The following is a 27,887-nucleotide window of genomic DNA, read 5'->3' on the forward strand; positions in this document are numbered from 1 at the left end:
ATAGATAGATAGCATGCTGAAATTGAAACTAAAACTGAAAATAATGATTTGTAAATAATCTTTTACCTGCATTGGATTAAAAATGGCAGCAGCACATTATTTGATGTTTTACCTCAGGAATTTTATTGTTTTTCCTTTTTTTCCATTTTCAAAAAAGTTGGAACAGTAAAGCATTTACCACTTTATAATGTTGCCATTCCTTCTCACAACACTTGAAAGATGTTTAGAGACTGAATACACCAAGTGATGAAGTGTTTCGGGTGTTATTTTGTCCCATTTTTCCTGCAAATAAGGTGTGCAACAGTACAGGGTTGTCATTGTCATATTTTTCATTTCATCATTCACCACACATTCTCTAATGGGGACAGAGGGGACAGGCACCCTCTTCTTCCACAGCCATGCCTTTGTAATGTGTGCAGAATGTGGTTTTGCATTGTGTTGTTGAGATCTCCCTGGAAAAGACATCATCTTGAAGCCAGAATATGTTGCTCCAAAATCTCAGTGTACTTTTCTGCATTAAACCTTCCATCACAGAAGTGTAAGTTACCTTTGCAAAGGGCACTGACACAACCCCATACCATGACAGACCCTGACTTTTGGACTTGTTGCTGGTAACAGTCTGGATGGTCCTTTTTGTCAGTGATCCAGAGCACAAGGTGTCCATTTCTTACAAAAAAGACCTGGAATACTGATTTGTCTGATCACAAGACGCATTTCCACTGTGTGATGGTCCATCCCAGATGCCTCTGAGCCTAGAGAAATCGACGGTGCTTTTGAACACAGTTAATATAAAGCTTTCTTTTTGCACAGTAAAGTTTTAATAAGTGCCATTTGTGGATGTAACTCCATATTATAATGCTTGACAAAGGTTTGCCAAAGTAATCCCGAGCCCATGTGGTTCTATCAGCTATAGATGAATGATGGTTCTTGATGCAGTGCCATCTGAAGGACTGGAGATGACATTATGTACCGTAGAGTTGAAATATCCAAATCACTTCCTATCTTTCTTTGAGGAACATTGTTTTTAAATATTTCAATAATTTTTTGTGCATTTGTTGACAAACTGGAGATCCTTGGCCTATCTTTACTCTTCAAAAACTAGGCCTTTCCTGGATACAGATTTTGTACCAAATCACATTTGCCTGTTGGCATAACCTTTTTCCAAACACATTTAATGGTTTTACCTCATTTTTTTTTTTTAGGCTTTTTTCACCTTTATTATTGGATAGGACAGTGTAGAGACAGGAAATGAGTGGGAGAGAGAGACGAGGAGGGATCGGGAAATGACCTCGGGCCGGAATCGAACCCGGGTCCCCGGATTTATGGTATGGCGCTTTATCCACCTGAACCACGACGCCCCCGTTTTACCTCATTTCTAGCCCAAATTGCCCCGTCCCAAGTTTTCTGGGGATGAGTCACAGACCTGAGACAGAGGAATGAATGAAATTAAGTTGACCAGACAAGACATGAAATATCTTGGGTTCATTCTGTCTGCAATGACATCCATCGATCCATCCATTCTGTAGCCGCTTATAGTGTTCTACAGGGTCACAGGCAAGCTGGAGCCTATCCCAGCTGACTATCGGTGAGAGTCGGGGTACACCCTGGACAAGTCGCCAGGTCATCACAGGGCTGACACATAGAGACAAACAACCATTCACACTCACACCTACGGTCAATTTAGAGCCACCAATTAGCCTAACCTGCATGTCTTTGGACTGTGGTGGAAACCGGAGCACCTGGAGGAAACCCACGCAGACACGGGGAGAACATGCAAACTTCACACAGAAAGGCCCTCGTTGGCCACTGGGCTCGAACCCAAGAGGAACACCTTCTTGCTGTGAGGCGACAGCGCTAACCACTACACCACCGTGCCGCCCAGTGCTGATTTTATATATCTCATCTCATTATCTGTAGCCGCTTTATCCTGTTCTACAGGGTCGCAGGCAAGCTGGAGCCTATCCCAGCTGACTACGGGCGAAAGGCGGGGTACACCCTGGACAAGTCGCCAGGTCATCACAGGGCTGACACATAGACACAGACAACCATTCACACTCCCATTCACACCTACGGTCAATTTAGAGTCACCAGTTAACCTAACCTGCATGTCTTTGGACTGTGGGGGAAACCGGAGCACCCGGAGGAAACCCACGCGGACACGGGGAGAACATGCAAACTCCACACAGAAAGGCCCTCGCCGGCCCCGGGGCTCGAACCCAGGACCTTCTTGCTGTGAGGCGACAGCGCTAAGCACTACACCAGCGTGCCGCCCACTTCTGATTTTATATATAGTGATGAATGTGAACTAAAATGTCAATTTCCGGTTCTATAATCTAGAATGGATGACTCATGAAAAATGAGGTGTTAAATGGAAAAGTACTGCAGTCTTTTAATGTTAAAAATATGGGGAGCAAGTTGAATTCGACACGTTTTACCAAAAGCATACGGAGATTAAGAACCACGAATACAGCTCTTTCTGTTTGTATTATTAATTTTTTTGTTTATTTTTCACAAAATACATTTTGTCTGGTAAAGACACTGACATTCACTTTGCAGACTCCTGTCCTCACACGGAGTTCTCGCGATACTTTCCGAGAGGTTAGAGTGCACTGCTCCATGTGCGCGTGTGTTCATGGAGAACAGGAAGGCGTCCCGGAACATATCCGGCTAAAATACAAAATAGTCGTTTAAAGATATTTTAAAAAAAGAAAAAAAATTAGCCTTAAAATGAAGTTCTCAAGTTGATTAAATTATTAGGGAAAAAAACCGTGATATGCTGAAATTCTGTCAGCGTCTCAGTGTTTTCAGCAGCGGTCAGAATTTGAAGTCGGTTGTTCAACCCAAAGGTGAGTTTTTAACATTGCATTTAACATCTCATTTACATTTCAGCCTTTATTTATTATCTGTGTGTGTTTTTATAGCTTGGTGCAGGATTGAAAGGTTTTGTGGACTTTGTGTGCAAGCCAGGAAGATGTCTGGAGAAGAAAGTCAGAATCACAGCAACATTAATAAGCTGAAAAGAGCTTCAGAAAACACTGAGGTGGAGAATGAAGCTAAAAAGCTAAAAACAGACGAGGAGAAAAGATTCCCGAAAAGAAAAGTTGTCCTCCTCATGGCCTATTCGGGCAAAGGATACTACGGAATGCAGGTCAGTTGCTCATGTTTAGTGTTTCCAGCTCTTTTAAGGGGAAAGTAGCTAATACAGGCTTACAACGTTGCTTGAACGCACCAGATGACGTCATACATTCATTTGCATACCAGTTACATCACCACGCTCATTTGCATATCGGAATATGAAGAAGGAAAATCTCCTGTAAAAAATAAACTAATGCAAGGTGTCTGAACATTCAGGAACCAAATGGCCCTTTTCCACTACCCTTTTTCAGCTCACTTCAGCCCGACACGGCTCGCGTTTCGACTACCTCAGAGCAGCACGACTCAGCTCGCTTCAGCCCTACTCCAAAACTCGCACGGTTTTGGAGTAGGGCTGAAGCGAGCCGAACCGAGCCGAGTGGGGCTAGGGGCGTGAGGAGACACTCCCCTGTGCACTGATTGGTGAGGAGGAGTGTCCTCACATGCCCCGCGAGCACGCTGGGATCTATAAACCCGGAAGAAGAAGAATTACGAGAATTTCTGAAGCCTTATGCGCCTCGCCTCATCTATACGCTCTTGCCAGTATCTGTTGGCGTTGTCGGTGACGACAAGCCACAGCACCAAGACCAGCAACACTAACGACTCCGTGTCCTCCATGTTTATTGTTTACTATCCGGGTCGTGAGACTACCGCTTAAAAGGTCACTGATGTCACTGTTTGCGCCACCTAACGACATCACGTGACGTCCACCCACTTTCGCTAACTCCACCCAATGTGTCCACCCACTTCCAGCCAGCACGGTTCAGCGCGGTTGTAGTCGAAATGCAACTCCAACAGCCCCGCTCAGCTCGACTCAGCCCAACTCAGCACGGCACGGCTCAGCCCAACTCAGCCGTGTTGGTAGTGGAAAAGCGGCAAATATGTTGATCCGAATTCTTTGTTTGCAACCACGTGACCAAAACTGCTTACGTAATTGACCACCGCCATGTCAGAGGACATAAAATATATACAGTGGTAAGAGTACAGACTGGAAGGTAAAGAGGAGTTACATTTAGAAGCTTATCGTTATTTCTCAGATCTATTTGAAAAACAATAATTTTGACTGCTAAAAGATAGGTATATAACATCTCATCTCATTATCTCTAGCTGCTTTATCCTGTTCTACAGGGTCACGGGCAAGCTGGAGCCTATCCCAGCTGACTATGGGTGAAAGGCGGGGTACACCCTGGACAAGTGTACCCCATCTGTATAGACACTAGAGCATGACAAGGGAGTGGATTTTCACTCCCATCCCATCCTGCTCCCAGAGAAAAAAATCCCATCCCGTCCCAATCCCGTGGCGGCGTAAAAAGACAAATCCCGTCCCACTCCTGTAGAATGATTCCCAATCCCAATCCCGCTCCCACTCAAAATGACTCCCACTCCCGTTTTTTTTTTTTTAATAAGTCATTCAGACAGTTAATGGTTTTTGTTTTTAGATTTTTTTCATCCAGTTTCATCAGTTTATCATGGGTGTAATCCATGGTTACATATCCAAACAAAAATAGGCAGCCGTGGGCTAGGGAGTTGGTCTTTAGATCAGAGGGTTGCTGGTTCAAATCCTGCCCTTACCATGGCTTAAGTGCCCTTGAGCAAAGCACTTAACCCCACATTGCTCCAGGTTGTAATCAATACCCTGTAGTAACTAAGTTGCTTTGGATAAAAAAAGCATCAGCTTAGTGTAATGTAATAATGCAATGTAAATACCTGTAGTCGTTTGAGATGGAGGCCAGTTAAACCAACACAGTACATTGGTCACACCGTATCTATTTATGTCCATCTTAATTAAATTAATCCCAACATGTTGCAAAAATGTAGCATTTTTATTTGGTTCCCTTAAAGCATTAACATTGAAGTACCAATCTTAGATTGGTGTAATAAAAAAGTGCAAAGTGACAACTTTTTGCCCAATGAATTCTAACATGTGTGAACCTAAAGAATCACATCACTTAACTTTGATCAGGTTTGCAAAATGTGTATTTTTTTATTTCTTTCAGTCAATTTCAAATAGATTTTTAACCATTTTTAAGACACTGGTTGTTACACCTAGGATAGGTCACAAACAAAAAATAAGCGCCCATCACTATTGATATGTTGTCCTGCCCTTTAATGTCTGTCTACGCATAGGATAACTGAGAAACTTCCTTTTTATGAACAGGGCATGTGAAGAAATTGACAAAACTGAATTTGACTTTGCCCCTGAAAACATCAAATGGTACAACCACAACAAAAGTAAAAAAAAAAAAAAAAAAAAATATATATATATATATATATATATATATATATATATATATATATATATATATATGAGTGATTCCACGCTTATGGGTACTGAAATGGGGACATGAACTTATTTTTAAAAATTCACCTAAAACCATTTCTTTTTTTACCATCAGGTCACAAAACATGTAATCTTTAATGAATGATATGTTAAAAGATAACTTTAATTTTCTGAGATGTAATAAAAACATATTTATATGCCAAAGTCAAGCCTATGAGTTCCAAAATGATGTCTGTTACATTACTTCTGTTACGATTGTCCATCTCGCGTCTGTTACAAATTAATTACAATCTAGCTATATACCATGTTAATCTTATTGAAAGAATGTGTATGTTTATTCTACTACACATGTTTATTAATTATATTTGCTAAAACATCACCTTCCTATGTTTCAAAAAGTAATTCTACATTGTTAAAATTGAGAATATATATGTCCACAACACTTCTGTTACGTTCTGACTTTGGCATATAAATATGTTTTTATTACATCTCAGAAAATTAAAGTTATCTTTTAACATATCATTCATTAAAGATTACATGTTTTGTGACCTGATGGTAAAAAAAGAAATGGTTTTAGGTGAATTTTTAAAAATAAGTTCATGTCCCCATTTCAGTACCCATAAGCGTGGAATCACTCATATATATATACACGGAGTGCAGAATTATTAGGCAAGTTGTATTTTTGAGGATTAGTTTTATTATTGAACAACAACTATGTTCTCAATCAAACAAAAAGACTCATAAATATCAAAGCTGAATATGTATGGAAGTTAGAGTGGGGTGTTTTTAGTTTTGGCCATTTTAGGAGAATATGTATGTGTTCAGGTAACTTTCACTGTGCAGAATTATTAGGCAACTTAATAAAAACCAAATGTGTAGCCATTTCACTTATTTATTTTCACCAGGTACACTGATATGACAACTCCAGATTTGCAAATAAACATATCTGACATTCAAACACAAAACAAAAACAAATCAGTGACCAATATAGCCACCCTTCTTCATGAGGACACTCAAAAGCCTTCCATCCATAGATTCTGTCAATTTCTTTATCTGTTCACGACCAACATTGTGTGCAGCAGCAACCACGGCCTCCCAGACGCTGTTCAGAGAGGTGTACTGTTTTCCCTCTTTGTAGACCTCACGTTTTATAATGGACCACAGGTTCTCTATGGGGTTTCGGTCAGGTGAACAAGGGGGCCATGTCATTATTTTTTTCACCTTTCAGACCTTTACTGGCTAGCCACGCAGTGGAGTATTTGGACGCATGAGATGGAGCGTTATCCTGCATGAAAATCATGTTCTTCTTGAAAGATGCTGACTTTTTCCTATACCACTGCTTGAAGGTTTCTTCCAGGAACTGGCAGTAGGTCTGGGAGTTGAGTTTGAGTCCATCCTCAACTCGAAAAGGTCCAACAAGCTCGTCTTTGATGATACCAGCCCATAGCAGTACTCCACCTCCACCTTGCTGGTGTCCGAGTCGGAGTGGAGCTCTGTGCCCATTACTGATCCAGCCACAGGCCCATTCATCTGGCCCATCAAGAGTCACTCTCATCTCATCAGACCACAGCACCTTAGAAAAATCAGTCTTAAGATATTTCTTGGCCCAGTCTTGACGTTTTATCTTGTGTGCCTTACTCAGTGGTGGTCGTTTTTCAGCCTTCCTTACCTTGGCCATGTCCCTCAGTATTGCACACCTTGTACTCTTTGACACTCCAGGAATGTTGTAACTCTGGAATATGGCAGAACTGGATGCTAATGGCTGCTTGTTAGCTTCACGCTTGATTTTCCGCAGATCATGTGCAGTTATTTTGCGCCTTTTTTTTCCCCACATGCTTCTTTCGACCCTGTTGACTATTTGCAATGAAATGCTTGATTGTTCGGTGATCACGTTTCAACATCTTCGCAATTTCAAGAGTGCTGCATCCGTCTGCAAGACATCTCACAATTTTATACTTTTCAAAGTCTGTCAGATCTCTCTTCTGACCCATTTTGCCAGAGGAAAAGAGGTTGCCTAATAATTATGCACACCTGATATAGGGTGTTGATGTCATTAGACCACACCCCCTCTCATTACACAGATGCACAGCACCTGATATACTTAATTGGTAGTAGGCTTTCAAGCCTAAACAGCTTGGAGTGGGACAACATGCATTAAAAGGATGTTGTGGTCAAAATACTCACTTGCCTAATAATTCTGCACTCAGTGTATATAGCACATTATGTACAGGGTGTCCCAAAAAATGTAAACACACTTTAAATCATTGTAAAGTAGGTGTTTAGAATGTACAGACCTTAATTTAGTATTTTGTCATCACTTATTCTCAAAAACTGACATTCAGTCTGGTCAAGGCACTGCTGAGTACATGAAATCACAATTCTCTTGGAATTACTGCACTGACCTTCAGTGACTCTTGCAGGTCTCATAACAAACTTTAAACATCAGTTTGAGAATAGGTGGTGACAAAACAATAAAATGATGTCTGTAAATTAAACTTTGAATATTATGTACATTTTATTAAAGACCAACATTACAGTGATTTAAAGTGTGTATGCATTTTTTCGGAACACCCTATATTTACTATATGTGCAAGTGTATGTGTAAAAAACTTACTTAATGCCATTACATGTTGCTGTGAAGAAACAGAAGTGCATTAACATTCTCTGGGTCAAGGGAGGTATGCCTTGTACCTATGAGTTGTCCTGAGGTGTCTTTGTTTTTCACCTTACTTTGCAGGTCACTCTTCATTTTTTCTCCGTTGCATCAGAGACCGACTTTGGTTGCATCTCGTGTTCTTCATTTGATTTCGTGCCGCCTTTACAGCATGCAAGTTCCGGTAGCGGAAGTTAAAGCATTGTTGGAAGTGTAGTTCTTTAGACTGTTTTTGGTTCATTGAAAGAGGACTGTAAAAACGACGTTCCCACTCCCGTCCGCTGTAAAAACGACGTTTCCGCTCCTGTCCGCTCCCGTTGAATTTTTATTCCCGTCCCATCCCAATCACGGGATGAATAAAATTTTGATTCCCATCCCGTGGGAATCCCACGGGATTCACGTGACCCGCGGGAATTCCCGACAAATGTCATGCTCTAATAGACACAGACAACCATTCACACTCGCATTCACACCTACGGTCAATTTAGAGTCACCAGTTAACCTAACCTGCATGTCTTTGGACTGTGGGGGAAACCGGAGCACCCGGAGGAAACCCACGTGGACACGGGGAGAACATGCAAACTCCGCACAGAAAGGCCCTCGCCGGCCACAAGGCTCGAACCCGGACCTTCTTGCTGTGAGGCGACAGCGCTAACCACTACACCACCATGCCACCCCAGTATATAACGTATTTAGTTATAAAAGAGCACTCACTGGGCGAGGAGGCTGCCGTATTTGAGGTAGTGGATTGACATGAATCTTGTTCAGTTGACTCGGTGATCGTTTGGGAAGATTCTTCAATAATTTTGCGTTTCTTTCTGCACTCTAACATTTCGAGCCACCACTTTAGTACCATCTTTGATTTTGTTGTGGCCCATATTTTTTATTGGAGCCTAGTCTGGATCTGTAAAATTGTCGAGATCAGTTGGTTTCCCGAATGGAAAGAAAAAGCAAAATAAAAGCAGCGTCATCAAAAATTATATACAGCTGTTTTTAAAATGAAATAATCGTAGAAGCTTTTGATTGTCGGATCACGGCTTTGTTACGTTTGGCAGTGGCGAGTTTCTGCACGACCAGGCTATTAAACAATCCAATATTTCTTATATATTGCAATCTTTCATTAATAACTAGTTCGCAGCACATACCATTGATAAAATGTTCACTGCAGACTCGTATAGTTTTTGCTTTCTCGTCGCTTAGATCAGCCCGGTTTATGTTGGACAGCCATTGACGTCTGCGCTCTGTGGACAACTCTCTTGTTTTGTATCTTTCATTATTTATAATTGCTGGAATTCTAGAGAACGTATAAGTCCTCTTGTCTCGAATAGAGTTGCACCCGCATCCAATTACAGCTCAGAGTTGGCATAGCGAAGAAACAAAAGGAATTCTTGAGCGTAACGACCTCTCGAGCATACCTTCAAAAGTAAATGTGCGCCGAGCGAGTTTGTGTATATCCTCCAACATGACCCACTTCCGGTTCAAAGCCTCATGCGTAATTAGCTACAACATTACGTGCAAACAAGAATACGTTGATGAAAATCCGCAACAACGTGATACAGCAGCAGAGAAAATGCACAAAATGCAAGGGTGAACATGTAGAAGATAATAAATACAAATTAAGTATGTAGTTTTATTCTCGTTATCATCCCTGGTCATGGCACTACAAATGAACTATTTACGTACAGTGCAACCCCGTTATAACAAACTCCTTGAGGGACGTCCAAACAGTTCATCAAATTGAAAAGTTCATAATGCTGTCACACCAAACCCTCACATTTATATGTGAAACTTTTGGTATTTTTATAGGTTATGCAGACCTGTTTACTCCTACGATTTGTCCGTAGTTCCTACGATTTTTCAAAACAAAATACGGACTACGAATTCTTGTCCAAAAACTACGATTTATGGCCGAAATGTTGCCAAATGTTTCATGACTTACTTTATAATCATATTTATTGTGGGAATCGAACATCGATCGTATAGTCATGGGCGCGGCCATGTTTAATCACATTTAAGCCACGTTTACCGTACGTTGCATTGAATGCCATAATTGAGTTGCCATAAATGCATGTTCAGTTATTAACCAATGTCAAACTTTGTTAACTTGAAATTAAACTTTTTTGATGTTGACATTTTTTTCTTGTTTTGTCAAGTTGCCAGGTATCAATGACTTGTGATTTGTTAGTAAAGAGTGTGAGATCAGTGTAGCTGCCAATCAAGTATTAAGTCGCCTATTAGAGCATAGTATGGTCTCTGAAATATTTTTTCTTATTGTAGCATCCTAAATAAGTATTACTGCTAGTCTTCTGGTTATTTCAGAGATACTGAAATAATGAAATGTATGAGGAGTCAACAAGCAGACCTTAGAGCAGGGGTGGGCAATTATTTTTTCCATGGGGCCACATGAGAAACAGAAAATTTTGTGGAGGGCCGGACCATAAGGCTGAACTAAATTCTGCATAATATTAATTGTATTTCTTTATATAAAGCAGTAAATAACACTGTTTTTACAAGCTGCTAAGACTGGTAAGAGTATGGAAAAAACGAGGTTGCCTTACAAAAAATGTCATTTATTCAATCAAATTTCCCAAAACAATGGTTAACAAAATGTGAACGTTTGTACCATTTTTTTTTCAGTCACATTCACCCCAAAACACAATAAAGACATCACAATATTGTCTTTCTACTCCAAATATCAAGCAAGATACATCATGTTATAATAATGATGCCCACATTTGTAGTCTAATCACCTCATTTGTTGCTTTTCGCCGGAGATTGGCTCCGGCGCCTGCTGGTGACGTCACACTATGTGATTGGCTGGACCGTTTGAAGGATGACATGCAAGTTTGTGGTTGGTCTGGACAAATTACGGAAGTAGTTATCGCGGGATTAGGTTTCGTGGGATTTCATGTCATTTTCATGTCGCGCGCATTGCGTTTTTGTTGAACACAACTTCAAAATAAAAGCAATGCGCATTCAGTCCATGCATGAGGTAAAATTAGAAAATACGTTTATTTTGTAATTTCTCATTAACCTTACGCGGGCCGGTCAGAATGAACCAAAGGGCCGGATGCGGCCCGCGGGCCGTAAAATGCCCAGGTCTGCCTTAGAGTCTAGGCTTGGTAATATGAGGATTATGGAGCAGATCTAGAATCTTACATGGGTTTGCTTTTTGGTTCTCACAGGTGCTTAACTTGACAGAAAAAATAAGACCAGTGCTCGATTTTAATTTTTAAAATTTTGTTCATGTAATCTATCACTTACTTTCAACTTGAATGAGTACTATTATCTAATAGGCTGCTTTCTACTTTTTGTCTTCGATACAATACATAGATTGGACCCCAGTAAAATTCCTACTGACAGCTTACCAAAACTACTGACAAGATACTGCAAGACTACTGACAGGGCAAATTTGGGGTAAACAGGTCTGGTTATGGTATTGAATTTTTTTTTGTGTGTGCGCGCAAGTGACAGCATGGTGCTGACATCACACAGCGTGGCAGAAAGCTGTGTATCTGTGCTTTGGGGAAAGTACTAGTAGTTATACTACAAATAGTAGTGAAGTAGACATGAAAACGTTTACAGATGGAGTAATTCAAAATTCACTACATTCATTAATATATTTTTTTTAATTGTTACTAAAGGGGTCCAAAAAGCCACCAAATCTAGCGAAAGAGATGTAAGGTCAGCAGCACTGCTCATATTGAAAATGTTGACTGTTGGTTTGTTTGAACACAAATTCCCTTTCTGTTTTTATTAGAGGAATTCTGGAAATTCCCAGTTTAAAACCATCGAAGATGAACTGGTCACTGCGCTCATCAAAGCTGGGTGTATTCCCGAAAACCACGGCGATGATATGAAAAAGATGTCTTTCCAGAGATGTGCCAGGACCGACAAGGTGAGAGCAGGAAATCGTATTGTAACCATCTGATGTAACAAAAGTTTCTATCGCGGTACCTGAAGATATTTCAGCGAGACTCGAGATGTATCATGCAGGGATCCCAGACATCCGCTATTTAGCGGAATTCCGCTATTTTTCTAGCCAAAGTGGTGGTGTTTTTTTTTTTTAAATCTCTTGTATATCCGTTAAAAATGTTTGTTTAAGTAAAATGACCAGCAGAATACGTTCTGATTTGGTTTGCTTGTTTAGCGATGTTTTTGTCAGCTTCGTTTGTTCTCGTTGACATTCGGGAACACTCGGAAGTTAAATTGATGTAAATACCGCGAGACTGTACGCGATAGAACGAGAAAACAATATGGCTGCGCCCATTTGCTAGAAAATGTGTTTTAACTCCGTTTGTGCTTTTGTTTCTAATGCGTTGAACTTCATTCAATATGTCGTGGAAAAAAGATATCGTCCACAAAAGAGATAGCGGAACAGTGTCCGGGTTAGAAGAAGTATATTCTTCAAAGCGGGCGGCACGGTGGTGTAGTGGTTAGCGCTGTCGCCTCACAGCAAGAAGGTCCTGGGTTCGAGCCCCGGGGCCGGCGAGGGCCTTTCTGTGTGGAGTTTGCATGTTCTCCCCGTGTCCGCGTGGGTTTCCTCCGGGTGCTCCGGTTTCCCCCACAGTCCAAAGACATGCAGGTTAGGTTAACTGGTGACTCTAAATTGACCGTAGGTGTGAATGTGAGTGTGAATGGTTGTCTGTGTCTATGTGTCAGCCCTGTGATGACCTGGCGACTTGTCCAGGGTGTACCCCGCCTTTCGCCCGTAGTCAGCTGGGATAGGCTCCAGCTTGCCTGCGACCCTGTAGAAGGATAAAGCGGCTAGAGATAATGAGATGAGATGAGATATTCTTCAAAGCTACATTTTCATCTAATTTTTATAAATAACAATTTTCTTTTGCCACTTATGTCATTGATTACAAAATATGGCATCAAATAGATACACATTATTGTTAAATTCTGTTGCTTTTCTATGTTAAATCTATGTAAAAAATGTGTTCTATAGCATCTTTAAATGTTAAAATCTCAACAGCTTCAGGGGGCTTGCAGCCCCCGTGACCCCTGCTGATAGTTTCTTACAGTCCTCTATTTTTTTCAATTACTGCTGGGATCCCTGATCATGATATATAGGTTTGATGTTGTTGAACGATTGGGAGCTGTTTATTTAGTTGAACATTTGTGGAAGGAGTCTGCAGTGTTCGTGTTTAAGTATCGGTAGGTTTTCTGCCATGGAAGAATCTTCAGAATGGAAAACTTTGCACACAGAATGTTGTAATCCGTTAAAAATTGTAATCAGTTGCAAATAGTCGTATAAAAGGAATAAAATATTTTGGTTCTGATTTATTTTACAGGGCGTTTCTGCAGCTGGCCAGGTCGTATCTCTAAAGCTGTGGTTGATTGAAAACATTCTGGAAAAGATCAACACCCACCTTCCACCACAGATTAGAGTTCTAGGTGAGAGCGTGATTCAGATTTTTTTCTTTCCTCATCTTTGCATGCTGATTTAATAAAAAGTCTCCTCTGACAGGTTTGAAGAGAGTCACAGGCGGCTTTAACTCCAAAAACAACTGCGATGCCCGGACCTACTCCTACATGCTTCCCACTATTGCGTTCTCTCAAAAAGACACTGACCAAGAGGACGCGTCATTCCGCTTGGACCCCGAGACACTTCAGAAGGTTAACAAGCTCTTTGCACTCTACAAAGGCACGCATAATTTCCACAACTTCACTTCACAGAAGGGCCCTCGGGACCCGAGCGCTAAGCGCTACATCACGCAAATGTCCTGCGGAGAACCGTTCATCCGGCAGGGGGCGGAGTTTGCCGTGATCACAGTGCGAGGCCAGAGCTTCATGATGCACCAGATCCGGAAGATGATCGGCTTGGTGATCGCCGTAGTGAAGGGGTACGCACAAGAGGAGATCATCGAAAGGAGCTGGGACGAAGAGAAGGTCGACGTGCCCAAGGCTCCCGGCCTCGGCCTGGTGTTGGAGTGTGTGCACTTTGACCGCTACAACAAGCGTTTTGGAGGAGACGGTCTTCATGAGACCCTGGAGTGGAAGCAAGAAGAGGACGCTATAGCTGCCTTTAAAGAAGCGCACATTTACCCGAGTATAGTTGAGACGGAGTGTCAGGAGAAGTCCATGATCAGCTGGATGAGTACACTGCCGATTCATGACTTTACTGCCACGGCAACCGGCAAGCAAGAACGCAAGGTGTGCATTTTTAAAAAAACTCATATTTATTCCATTTGGTCCGTATTTCGCTCATGTGGCCAAAAGGCCGATGAGTTATCGCCATGGCGTGGCGTCCGTTGTCCATCTGTCGTCCACAATTCAGTTAAATCCTATCTCCTCCGTCAGTTCTCCACGGATTTCCGTTCTGATTGTTTTGTTGGAAAAAACTCATCATGCCGCACAAGACTCGGTCGTTGTTTTGTCGAATTTTTTGCTAACGAGTTACTAATTAGGTCAAATTAACAAATTTTCCAGGCCTCTCACTAGAATTGTATCTCCTCTCTCATTTCTCATCTGATTTCAGTTCTGATCTATGTTTTGCGTAGATCTTCGCTCAGGGAACAAAACTTGGTCGTTTTGTTTGTTGATTTTCCTGTTGTCAACCGTTTGTTTACAACTTTGTTTTCAGTTAAATCGTGTCTCCTCCCTTCATCAGTTCTCAATGGATTTCAGTTCTGATGGATGTTTTGGGTCGATCTTCCGTCGGGGAACAAAATGTAGTCCTTTTGTTGATTTTCCTGTTGTAAACAGTTAGTCGTGGAGGTTGGTCCTCTCTCACATCGTCACATTTCAGTTCTGTTTGATGTTTTGGTCGTCACGGTTGTTTTGATGGCAGGCCAGATGAGCTGCTTCGTCCTTGACGTTCTGGTTTCTTCTTGGCATGATATTAAGTAGCACTCGAGTGCCGGAAGCTGACTTATACCACACTGCTGTTGAATTCTGGAATCTGATTGGTTAGAAGGTGCTTAGTAAATTTCAGTGGTTCTGGCTGAAATTCAAATCACATGTTTATATTAATATGCTCGTTATCGTTTCTATAGTAACAACTCGTTCACAGGTAATTGTATGGTGGATTTTTTGCATAGTCCAAGGCTGATTATGTAACAAAGAAATACAATAATGGATATGGGGACGTTGTCTTTGAGGAGATTTAACATTTATTTCACATTTATAAAAGGAGTCTTTCATGTCAGTGCTTTGTAACAGTCAGTAGGTTTTCCTCCACGGGAAAGTCTTCAAGACAGAGGACTTTGTAGTTTCCTGTTTCTCGGAAACCAGCTGCTTTTTTTTTTTTTTTTTGTCTTATTAACTTTAATGGCGTATTCACACCTACGTTGTTTGGTCCGGACCAAACGAACCAAATTTCCCTTGGTCCGGACCTTTTGGGTTGGTCTGAATACAAACCACCGAACTCTGGTCCGGACCAAACAAGCGAACCGAGACCGAGCTGCAAGGCAAGGCAAGTTTATTTATATAGCACATTTCATACACAATGGCAGTTCAATGTGCTTTACAGAAGCAAAAACAAAAACAGTAAACAATAGAGAAATAAAATTACATAAAATAATTTTATTTTTAATCTAAAACAATTAATTAAAAGAATTAAAAGAAAATAATAAGACTTAAACAATAGTAGAAATAAAATAATAAAATGCCAAAAAGAAAAAAAGGAGAAAAAGAAACCAGCGGAATAAAATAGAATAAAATTAAAGTAAATTTAAAACATGCAGAGAAAGTAAAGATTATAAAAAATGTAAAAATATTAATTATTTAACAGAAAGCATCTGAGAACAGCTTGGTCTTTAACCTAGATTTGACCTAGCTGCAAGGTCGGACTCGGTCCGGACCAAAGGAACCCTGGTGCGGATCTTTTGGAGGTGTGAAAGCAGACCGGACCTAATCCGACAGTTTTGCTTTTTTGTACCTCGGGAGCTTCCGTCGTTTGTCGAGCATTATGGGAAACAGAGTCTTGACACTCCACCGCAAAGTGCAAACACTGTTTCGGTTGTCAAGGGAACCTTACAACAGTCGTTCAGTCATTCAGACCAGTGGTAGGCTAGACTACAGAGTACAGAAAATGAGTAGGGGCAAACGTGGGCCGAGGAAGAAACGCGTCCCCTTGTGGATATATGGGCAGATGTCCACATATCTGAGCTTTTGGAGAGAACACACAAAAATGCAGACGTGTTTGCTGTATTCAGTGAGAAAATGAAGAAGGGGTTCACGCGCTCCCCAGAACAATGTCGGCTAAAAGTGAAGAAACTCCGTCAGACCTACATTAAAATCAGGGACATTCTTTCAAAAAGTGGCGGTACTAGCGACGCAAAAAAGAAATTCATCTATTGCGTGAAGAGCCAGAACTGTCACAACATGATGTGCGCTCATCAGCGCTATCCTCCGTAGCCGCCTTGCCCTTTGTCGTCGTCGTTGATAAATTACTTGTACAACAGCATAGTAATCGTACAATTGTGAAAACAGTAAAAACTGGAAAAAGCATATAGCTTTGATGACATTAAAAAGAATAACAGCACGGAAAGCCTCCATGACTACTTTTGAACTTAACGCTTTGTGCGCGTGTCGTCTCTGACCAATAGCTGAACGGCCTCAGGGCGCGTGGCTTTGTTGACAGATTTTGGTCCGCTTACTAAAATGTACAGTGTGAAAGCGAACCGCACCAAAATAAAAAAATAAAAAAAACATTTGGTTCGGACCAAAGCAAGTGAACTATCGAACTATCCTGGTCTGAATACACCCTAAGACTGGAGAGGGAATAACAGTGCATATGTTGTGAGAATGTAAGTGATAAGTGTCTCACGGATCTTCCACACCATTAAATGTAACTATAAACGGATAAAATGTAAAATTGTAATTGTTGGCAGTGTGATGTGGTGTCAGAGGAATACTTTAAACCGAACGAAAAAAAAAAATTATAGGTTATTGTTTTATTCTTTACAGATAGCTTTAAATGAGTTTTAATTTGAGTGTGCAAAAGTTTGCGTACCCTTAAGACAAGGAATTGGTTTTATCTCAGCAGCAACTTAATGTCTGAGCTGTTTACAGGTTTATTCATTATTATTAAACTTTGTTTGAGATTATGGGTCTCCTCTTGTTTCAGGAGACACCCATTTTTAATATTCTTGAATACATTTTTTTGTCTAAATTTAAAAAAGAAAAGAAGTGACCATCTTGCCCAGAAATCATCAGGGAAGCAAACCTTTGTATTACTGACTTGTATGAATGTGTTGTAACTCATACCAAACCTTTCTCTAAAAAGAGAATATTCTTTTTTATTTTTTCCAGGATGAAGATGATGATGGAAATGCTTCAGACTGACACATCTGCAAATCATTTTTTCTTTATTTTTTTGTTTGTTTTCTCCCCCAAACCTGTTTTTATTTCGTGTTCCAGTGTTTTCAACATGACCCTTTTGAAATAAGCCTTTTATTTTATTTGCGGATTTTATTGATATTTGTGTTCTTTCATATGAAATGTGTATATATATTAAATGTCAAATTAGAAGTTTGGCCTCCGTGACCTCAATTTCATTTAAAATAATCTCAAACAGACCTGCTTGTGTGGTTTCTGACACTCGATTACACACTTCAGTGTTTTGTGAGGTGAGTGTATGATGAGGCCAAGAAAAAATAATTGTTTGTTTCCGGTTACCCGACCGACCGTTTAAAAAATGCCCCGACCCTAGACTTTTGTTAGATGTTAAAAAAAAAAAGTATTTTCGCCGACCAACAATACATTTTGAAAAAAAATATATCTGCATGACGATTTGCATAATATTGTCGATCTGACAAGTGACTAATTCTAAAACGCATATATCGGACAAGAAACACTCATTGATTTCTCACGGCCTCAATCTGACGTCATGACCTCTTTCCGGGAAACTCCGGCTTGTGTTGTACACAGCGTTAGGCATCATGGCGGCCAACGAAGTGTTCTCGATTACCGTGATCGGTTGCGACCACACGGAAGATTGTAAGACAATAAGTTCATTTTATAAGTTTTCAACTGTAAAAGAACTCTACGAACATTATCATCCTCCGCTGGACGAGTCATGCAAACAGTATACACACAGCGCCCAGGCTAACGGCGGTATCGATATCACGATGGAAGTCACGTTGGAAAGCCTGCTCAGCAATTTTGGCTTGCGGGCACTGACATTTGAATGTAAACGGAAGCCGGAGTTTCAAAAAATGTTAGCTATCAAAACAAAAATACTAAAAGTACACAAGGACGCAAAAGTAGAGGCAACAAAGGTGACAAATAATGCCACACCTAAAATTTATTTAAAAAAAAAAAAACTACCTACCCGGTATTTTGTGTGATAAAAAAAAATAAAATAAAAAGACCTACCTACCTACCCTATTTTTTTTTCAAGATGTAATAGGAAACAAACAATTATTTTTTCTTGGCCTGACTGACAATATGCACAACTTTAAACTGATAGTTATGATGCCCTTAAGCCTCGGTCACAACCGGCCGTACGTGCTCCTACGGCCGGTCTACGTGCAAGAAACGCACGGAGGGCGCGCGTGTGACGTGCTGATTTTCGAGCCGTAGACTGGCCGCAGACCGGCCGCAGAGGTTCTTTGTCATGTCACACAAACTCTACGGGCGCTTACGTTTTTTTCAGGTTGCAAGACAAACTTACGGCCAACGTGCGTCTTTCTCCACGAACAAAAAAAACCGCAGCAATTTGGGAAACGCCAAAAATCGCACGGCCAAAAAATCGTACGTCCGGTTGTGACCTAGGCTTTACTTGGACCACAGCACTACTGATTTCATGATTCTGATTGGTCAGAAGGTGTTAGTTAATTTTTTTTTTTTATAGCAGCAGCTCAGAACAACATCAGCATCTGTTGATGTTTTTTATTATGGAAAAAAAATCTGCTTGAATCAGTATAGTAGTAAACGATGATGGTTTGGAGAATATTATCTGAACCATCCTGATACAAACCTGTTATTACACTGAACATTCATGAAAAATATCCCTGTTTACTGCAGGGTTCTGGAGATCTTCAAATTATTTAATGGTTACAAGAAGTTTGGGAATATACTTTTCTGAAAGATAATGCAAACTAAAATGGAAACATTATATCTCCATCAAGAAAACTGCTGGAAAACCAAACAGGACTTGGAAAAAGATCAGTTCTCTGAACATTTCTATAATGTTCTGGTTAAGTATAAGCTGGTTGATAATGTTACTTTCACGTCCTCTTTGGAATTTTTTTGTTGTTGTTTGTTTGCTTGGCTTTTTATTGAGTAAAGTCAACATAAAGGCACCATGCAAGCATAAATTGTGAACAGTGGCACCAATTAACAAAGAATAATTACAAAGAGGAATAAAATAACAAGGGAATTGATCAAAAGAAAGCTAGGGGTCTTTAAAAAATCAAATTTGATTTTGCTGCTTCATGTTTGTGAAACATCACAAAAGTCTCTTAGCATTCTTATGTGTTATTTCGTGTAAGGAAAAAGACATACAAAGACAATTCCTCCATAAAACAGAAAAATGTGGTGGAACTCAATATATTTACATTTATGAATATGATACGTCATTAAATGAATAATAAGGCTAATAATCAGATCAAACGTTTGGAGGTCATTATTACGACGTGATGTGTTCAAGTGGTTCAAAATGGAAGGTGTGTTTTTAAACTTTCTTGTTTCATCAGTCAACAGAAGTTTATTTCGCCTTAATTAAAGAAAATGAAGAACTGAACAGTTAACGTGCAAAATTACTCCTTGTATCTTACAGCCTGCTGTCGGCATCACATTCATACTGAGCCTCTAAATTCCCAAAAGGCTATTTATTTATTTATGAAATCTTGAGTACCCGAGTTAATTATCTTGTGCGAACAAGATAATTTACTAGAAATTGAAATGCTTTTCTCAAGACTTCAGATACGGGGCGCCAAAAGTCCCGTAAGGTGATTATTATTTATTTATCTATCTATCTTGTGCACACAAGTTATCTTGTGGGAACAAGGTACAACCCCGATTCCAAAAAAGTTGGGACAAAGTACAAATTGTAAATAAAAACGGAATGCAATAATTTACAAATCTCAAACTGATATTGTATTCACAAGAGAACATAGACAACATATCAAATGTTGAAAGTGAGACATTTTGAAATTTCATGCCAAATATTGGCTCATTTGAAATTTCATGACAGCAACACATCTCAAAAAAGTTGGGACAGGGGCAATAAGAGGCTGGAAAAGTTAAAGGTACAAAAAAGGAACAGCTGGAGGACCAAACTGCAACTCATTAGGTCAATTGGCAATAGGTCATTAACATGACTGGGTATAAAAAGAGCATCTTGGAGTGGCAGTGGCTCTCAGAAGTAAAGATGGGAAGAGGATCACCAATCCCCCTAATTCTGCACCGACAAATAGTGGAGCAATATCAGAAAGGAGTTCGACAGTGTAAAATTGCAAAGAGTCTGAACATATCATCATCTACAGTGCATAATATCATCAAAAGATTCAGAGAATCTGGAAGAATCTCTGTGCGTAAGGGTCAAGGCCGGAAAACCATACTGGGTGCCCGTGATCTTCGGGCCCTTAGACGGCACTGCATCACATACAGGCGTGCTTCTGTATTGGAAATCACAAAATAGGCTCAGGAATATTTCCAGAGAACATTATCTGTGAACACAATTCACCGTGCCATCCGCCGTTGCCAGCTAAAACGCTATAGTTCAAAGAAGAAGCCGTATCTAAACATGATCCAGAAGCACAGACGTCTTCTCTGGGCCAAGGCTCATTTAAAATGGACTGTGGCAAAGTGGAAAACTGTTCTGTGGTCAGACGAATCAAAATTTGAAGTTCTTTATGGAAATCAGGGACGCCGTGTCATTCGGACTAAAGAGGAGAAGGACGACCCAAGTTGTTATCAGCGCTCAGTTCAGAAGCCTGCATCTCTGATGGTATGGGGTTGCATTACTGCGTGTGGCATGGGCAGCTTACACATCTGGAAAGACACCATCAATGCTGAAAGGTAGATCCAGGTTCTAGAGCAACATATGCTCCCATCCAGACGACGTCTCTTTCAGGGAAGACCTTGCATTTTCCAACATGACAATGCCAAACCACATACTGCATCAATTACAGCATCATGGCTGCGTAGAAGAAGGGTCCGGGTACTGAACTGGCCAGCCTGCAGTCCAGATCTTTCACCCATAGAAAACATTTGGCGCATCATAAAACGGAAGATACGACAAAAAAGACCTAAGACAGTTGAGCAACTAGAATCCTACATTAGACAAGAATGGGTTAACATTCCTATCCCTAAACTTGAGCAACTTGTCTCCTCAGTCCCCAGACGTTTACAGACTGTTGTAAAGAGAAAAGGGGATGTCTCACAGTGGTAAACATGGCCTTGTCCCAACTTTTTTGAGATGTGTTGTTGTCATGAAATTTAAAATCACCTAATTTTCCTCTTTAAATGATACATTTTCTCAGTTTAAACATTTGATATGTCATCTATGTTCTATTCTGAATAAAATATGGAATTTTGAAACTTCCACATCATTGCATTCCGTTTTTATTTACAATTTGTACTTTGTCCCAACTTTTTTGGAATCGGGGTTGTATTTGAATGTGGTTTATAGCTAGAAGACATCCCAGGTCACCAAAGATCAAACGAAAAACAACCATCAGAAAGGTATAGTGACTGATATGATGACGGTAGGAGATATTTATTAAAGATCTTCAATGTCATCGACTTGTACCAGTCAGAGGTAAACCTGTTTTACGTTTAGGTTTTTGACTTGCCAATGGCATCAGGATAGCAGGCTTGCTTGCTTATTTATTTATTTATTTATTTATTTATATGAACTTACAGAGAGACAGAAGCAAAAATCAAACGAAAAAAAAAGAACAGGGTTGAAAATCCCCAAAAGCAGTGCTCATTTAAACTGCTCAACAGAGTGTTCAGTTTAACAATGATTTTTGTGTTGCGTCGCTACTGGGAAGGTCGAAAATATGATTATCTGTTGGGTCAGCCTTCAAATTGGAGCCCACTTGAGGAATAGTGCATTAATAATACAGGGTTTGCCGAGGAGTCTGTAATATTTTCCTTGTCACCTCTGATCCTACATAAGGATCGAAGCAAACCTGCACGCTGTAGATAAAGCGCTGTATATTTCAACTGGAGCTGGCTGTTCGTCTCATTCTCAGATGGAGCTGTTTTGAACGCTCTGCTGATTGGTTTGGCAGGACCACGCTAAAGGTCTCACTTTGACAGTTTTTGCCTAGGGCCATCTTTCTGTCTCGGTATCTCCCCACTCCCCAGTCTTTCTGTTCGCTTGCTTTTATTTTGGGTTCTAACAGCACTTCATTGTCTCGCTTTTATTTTTTTTAAACCCAATGGGAAGATCAATGGAGTTGGGGGGAGATTGGGTTTAACACACGAGTATTGGGTGATTCTCTTTTTGGGGCAACATTTCATGTCTGCATGTTTTACTTGCCCTGATTTTTGCCCAAACTGTGCCAAATATTAAAAAATAAGGTAAATCAATGATGTGTCAAGTGTTTGCCAAACATTATATGCAATTCAAATGCATTTAAAATATTATTTCATATTTTACACACCCCCTGTGATGACCTGGCGACTTGTCCAGGGTGTACCCCGCCTTTCGCCCGTAGTCAGCTGGGATAGGCTCCAGCTTGCCTGCGACCCTGTAGAAGGATAAAGCGGCTAGAGATAATGAGATGAGATTTTACACACCTTTTTGGTATCACACGCACTTAATTTTACTGTGTCCCACAGTGCCAGGTAATCAACATCATCTAGTAGAATGACATAAAAAAATATATTTATATAAAAAACTCTTTCACAGTTGAATAGACCAAACTAAGTTTTATTAAATCATGTAATTTAAAATGGTAAAGTTCTATTTCTTATATACTATTTTAATCCTACTTTACATGTCTCAGTAGTAATTTTCCCCCCTGTTAGAATGAGTGTCATTGCGATGTAATAAAAAACTACAATTCCATACAAGCCATTTACAGGAAGTGACATCATTTTGGAGGCATTTTCAAACTGTGGAAACTGAGGCAAGCTTCTACTAAGAGTCTCTCCTCACTATTTTTTATCTTAAACATGTTACTCCCTTATGGGTCAAGCTTAAAGTTCCCCCCTGTTAAGCTAACTTAAGTGGAATGTTAATTCAGTTTTTTGTTTGTTTTTTTAATATTCAATTTAGTTATTAAAGTAGTGTTAATCTACTGAAGGTCAGATAGCTAATTTTTCATCTATTAAGGAGCTAGCATGAGATTAGTGAAAAATTTTCCACCCTGTCGGGTTCCCCCCTGTTAGAACTATGAGCCTAACAGGGGGGAATGGGAATCTTCCAGGGTGGAAATATTTAAATTATATTATTATTATTATTATTATTATTGTTATTATTATTATTATTGTTATTATTGTCGTTATTACTATTGTTATTGTTATCGAACCTGCAGTTCATGGCAAGCCCTCTTTACAGATGTGGGCTTTTGTCAACTAAACACCTGGAAGAGCTGACAGACGCATCCATGTGCAACACTGTGTCCAAATCCTGTGCCTATGGAGAATGTGGCACTTGTAAGACCACGGCCATCCCAACACTCCGGCCTGCCACAGGGAGCTGAGGGAGAATCTGCTGAGCCACGAGTGCCTGCTGCACATAGACTTTAGTGAAAATTATGTGTGCCAATACAGTGATGAGGTGCAGTCTGTGCATTTTGGGGGGGTCCCACCAGCAGGCCACCCTCCACACAGGCGTGCTGTATACAGCACAGAATCCTCCCCTTCCGTTCTGCTCAATCTCACCCAGCAGACGGCATGACCCGCCGGCAATATGTGCACACCTCCACCCAGTGCTGGATATGATCAAGCCAAAGTTCCCCGAAGTCAGCTGCCTGCACTTTTTCAGTGATGGCCCAGCGACACAGTATCGACAGAAGGGGAACTTTTTTCTTCTATCCAGGGAACCATTCAAAAATGGGTTTCAAGAGGTGACCTGGAGTTTCTTTGAGGCCAATCACGGCAAAGGGGCTCCAGACGGTGTTGGGGGCACCCTCAAACGTTCAGCAGACAGGCTTGTTTGCATGGGCATTGACATACCATCTGCTGAAATGCTCTACACAAAACTGAAGGAGCAGGAATCGGCTGTGCAGCTGTTTTTTACAAGGGAGGAGAGTGTGGAGGCCAAAGTGCATGAAATGTTACAGGTAAGAGTTTTATTTTACCCCAGACTTGTGCCACACCCACCTATAATGGCGTTTCAGACTTGTATTGATATGCACTCTCATTCATTTGCCATCTTTCTGTTGTATTTTAAATAGCTACCCCCATTGACAGCCATCAAAGGGACCATGCGCATACACCAGGTCCTCAGCAAACAGAGAAGCAAGATCCTCTACAGAGATGTCTCTTGTTTCTGTAGAAGACAGCAGGGGGTGATCGACTGCCCCTGCTATGAGCTGAAAGAGGCAGTCTTGCAAGAGGAGGAAGAGGAGGAAGCTCAAGGGCAAGAGATGACGAGAGCCTCTCGGCCAGAGGTATTCGGCGCCGACCATGTCGGAAGGTGGGTTGTGGTCGAGTACGACCACGACTTCTACCCTGGAGTCATAACTCGGGTAGAAGATGGAAATGTGGAGGTGGACTGTCTACACAAAAAAGGGATCAACAAATTTTACTGGCCAAGCCCAAGGCGAGATATAAGCTGGTACGATGAAAGCCAGGTGCTCTGCCTCATCGAGCCAACAGCCGAACCAACAGCTCATGCAAGATACTTGCAGCTTAATACAGCCACATGGAAACTCATTGAAGAGCAAATGTAATGAACCATAATGATTAACTGATATGTGAATGAAATTATATGTATGATGATATGTGATGATATATGTGATTTGTGTTATTGTTAGGCTATAATAGCTAAATGTTGTTGTTTTTATTATTGTTATAATGGCTAAATTGAAACGTATGCCATACCGCAGATGAAATGAAATATGTGATGATTTGTGTTTTTCATTGATAACTTTTAAATGTTTGTTCCTCAAACTTTTATTCACATCTTTTAAGGATTACATAACTAAATAAAAAATAAGTATTGTGTGAAATAGGTGTTGTTGTATGATTTTAAATACTGAAACACTGCTTCCACCCTGTTATATTCCATTCCACCCTGTTAAGTTAAATGTTTTTTTTAAATATTTTGACATAATCACTAAATCTTGTTAATATGTTTGTGCTACATTGGAAGGTTAGGAATATTAAATGCACCTATATATGTAGGTTTGAAGAGATGACAATTTGTTCAGTGATATCAGTAAAAGGGATGTTCAAAAAAGTCATTTCATATAGGATACACCCATATACTGTTTTATTATCAAATAACTTTTTATAGATTAAAACTAAATCCTATTATGGGATCAAAAAGGACAAATTATTACTATGAAAATGTTCTTATTCATCAATATTACTATATTGAACTATATGCAATTTATAGGTTAATGTCCCTAACAGGGTGGAACACTTTCAGCAACAACATTTAATAAAACTACCTGTAATTATTACTATATTCATCTCTGAGCTTGACCTTTATGCATTTCTTATAGTTAAACATGTCAATATTGAAAAACAATATGAAAAAATATATTCCACTAGTATTTTTTTCCCCAACTTTACAAACCTGAAATGTTGCCGCAAAAAGAGAATCACCCTATTGTAAAGGTAGTGCAGCAAGCAGCTTTGGGAAGCGTAACATATACCATCAAAGTCACTGTGTATACTATTTGTTGCTAAAGAGGCATTTAAAAGGTTGATGGCTTTCTATTTTTATTCCAGGGATTAAGTCTATAGGGGGCGAGAATGTACTGATTCTGTCTGAGCTATGCAGTAGCTTTGAAAGGTTGAAAGGTTTTTAAATATACACTACCGTTCAAAAGTTTGGGGTCACCCAGACAATTTTGTGTTTTCCATGAAAAGTCACACTTTTATTTCCCACCATAAGTTGTAAAATGAATAGAAAATATAGTCAAGACATTTTTCTGGCCATTTTGAGCATTTAATCGACCCCACAAATGTGATGCTCCAGAAACTCAATCTGCTCAAAGGAAGGTCAGTTTTATAGCTTCTCTAAAGAGCTCAACTGTTTTCAGCTGTGCTAACATGATTGTACAAGGGTTTTCTAATCATCCATTAGCCTTCTGAGGCAATGAGCAAACACATTGTACCATTAGAACACTGGAGTGAGAGTTGCTGGAAATGGGCCTCTATACACCTATGGAGATATTGCACCAAAAACCAGACATTTGCAGCTAGAATAGTCATTTACCACATTAGCAATGTATAGAGTGGATTTCTGATTAGTTTAAAGTGATCTTCATTGAAAAGAACAGTGCTTTTCTTTCAAAAATAAGGACATTTCAAAGTGACCCCAAACTTTTGAATGGTAGTGTACCCAATATTGTGTTATATCACAGTTCTATTGAGTTCTCAATTCTGGTCGCTTAGAAGGTGTTTACTGATGGGGTGTAATTCAAATCACAGGTTTCTATCACTGCATTCATTCCATAACAGTATACAGTATGTACACTATATTGCCAAAAGTATTTGCTCACCTGCCTTGACTCACATACGGTATGAGCTTAAGTGACATCCCATTCCTAATCCATAGGGTTCAATATGATGTCAGTCCACCCTTTGCAGCTAGAACAGCTTCAACTCTTCTGGGAAGGCTGTCCACAAGGTTTAGGAGTGTGTTTATGGCAATTTTTGACCATTCTTCCAGAAGCGCATTTGTGAGGTCACACACTGATGTTGGACGAGAAGGCCTGGCTCTCAGTCTCCGTTCTAATTCATCCCAAAGGTGTTCTATCGGGTTGAGGTCAGGACTCTGTGCAGGCCAGTCAAGTTCATCCACACCAGACTCTGTCATCCATGTCTTTATGGGCCTTGCTTTGTGCACTGGCGCACAGTCATGTTGGAAGAGGAAGGGGCCAGCTCCAAACTGTAAAAACAGTCTGCATGCCTAGGTGGTCGATTTTATACACCTGTGGCCATGGAAGTGATTGGAACACCTGATTCCGATAATTTGGATGGGTGAGCAAATACTTTTGGCAATATAGTGTATATTACTGTTTCTATAGTAATAGCTAATTTAAAGGGGCTTGGTATGACAGACACTCCACATAAGACTAATAATGAACAACACCATGTTATTTACAAAGATATGCTTTTCTTTGAGGAAATGTATATTTCAAAATTTTTGGAAGGAGCCTCCGGGGTCAGTGCTTTGTAAGAGTCAGACCAATAATTTTATAGTTTCCTACTCAAGGACTGTCAGACGAAGGGTTTTGCATTTTCTCAGGAACATAAGTTAGGTTGTTGTTGGTGTTGTTACTTTGTAGGACAAGGTTATGGTTTCACCTCCGTTTGTTTGTTTGTTTGTCTTTTCCCAACGCAACTCAAAAAAATGGATTTGATGGGGGTGTAGTGGTTAGCACTGTCACCTCACAGCAAGAAGGTCCTGGGTTCGAGCCCAGCGGCTGACGAGGACCTTTCTGTGCGGAGTTTGCATGTTCTCCTCGTGTCTGTGTGGGTTTCCTCCGGGTGCTCCGGTTTCCCCCACAGTCCAAAGACATGCAGGTTAGGTTAACTGGTGACTCTAAATTGACCGTAGGTGTGAATGTGAGTGTGAATGGTTGTCTGTGTCTATGTGTCAGCCCTGTGATGATCTGGCAACTTGTCCAGGGTGTACCCCGCCTTTCGCCCGTAGTCAGCTGGTGCTTGCAACCCTGTACAGGATAAGTGGCTACAGATAGTGAATGGATGGATTTTGATTAAATTTGG

The 27,887-nt window shown here is 40.3% G+C and overlaps 2 protein-coding genes across 2 annotated transcripts; both read left to right on the forward strand.

Moving 5' to 3' along the window:
- The first annotated feature begins 2,610 nt into the window (after positions 1–2,610).
- On the forward strand, positions 2,611–17,546 carry pus1 (pseudouridine synthase 1). The gene is made up of 6 exons (XM_060934989.1): positions 2,611–2,846; positions 2,922–3,148; positions 11,827–11,964; positions 13,364–13,466; positions 13,540–14,225; positions 17,328–17,546. The coding sequence occupies exons 1-6, from the start codon at positions 2,774–2,776 to the stop codon at positions 17,358–17,360; spliced, it is 1,260 nt and encodes a 419-aa protein (XP_060790972.1). The 5' UTR covers positions 2,611–2,773; the 3' UTR covers positions 17,361–17,546.
- Positions 17,547–23,936: 6,390 nt separating this feature from the next.
- Positions 23,937–24,943, forward strand: LOC132894868 (uncharacterized). Its single transcript, XM_060934990.1, has 2 exons — positions 23,937–24,262; positions 24,377–24,943. The coding sequence occupies exons 1-2, from the start codon at positions 24,140–24,142 to the stop codon at positions 24,872–24,874; spliced, it is 621 nt and encodes a 206-aa protein (XP_060790973.1). The 5' UTR covers positions 23,937–24,139; the 3' UTR covers positions 24,875–24,943.
- Positions 24,944–27,887: the final 2,944 nt, after the last annotated feature.

Source organism: Neoarius graeffei, chromosome 12, assembly GCF_027579695.1.
Source record: "Neoarius graeffei isolate fNeoGra1 chromosome 12, fNeoGra1.pri, whole genome shotgun sequence".
In the NCBI taxonomy this organism is placed as follows: Eukaryota; Metazoa; Chordata; class Actinopteri; order Siluriformes; family Ariidae; genus Neoarius; species Neoarius graeffei.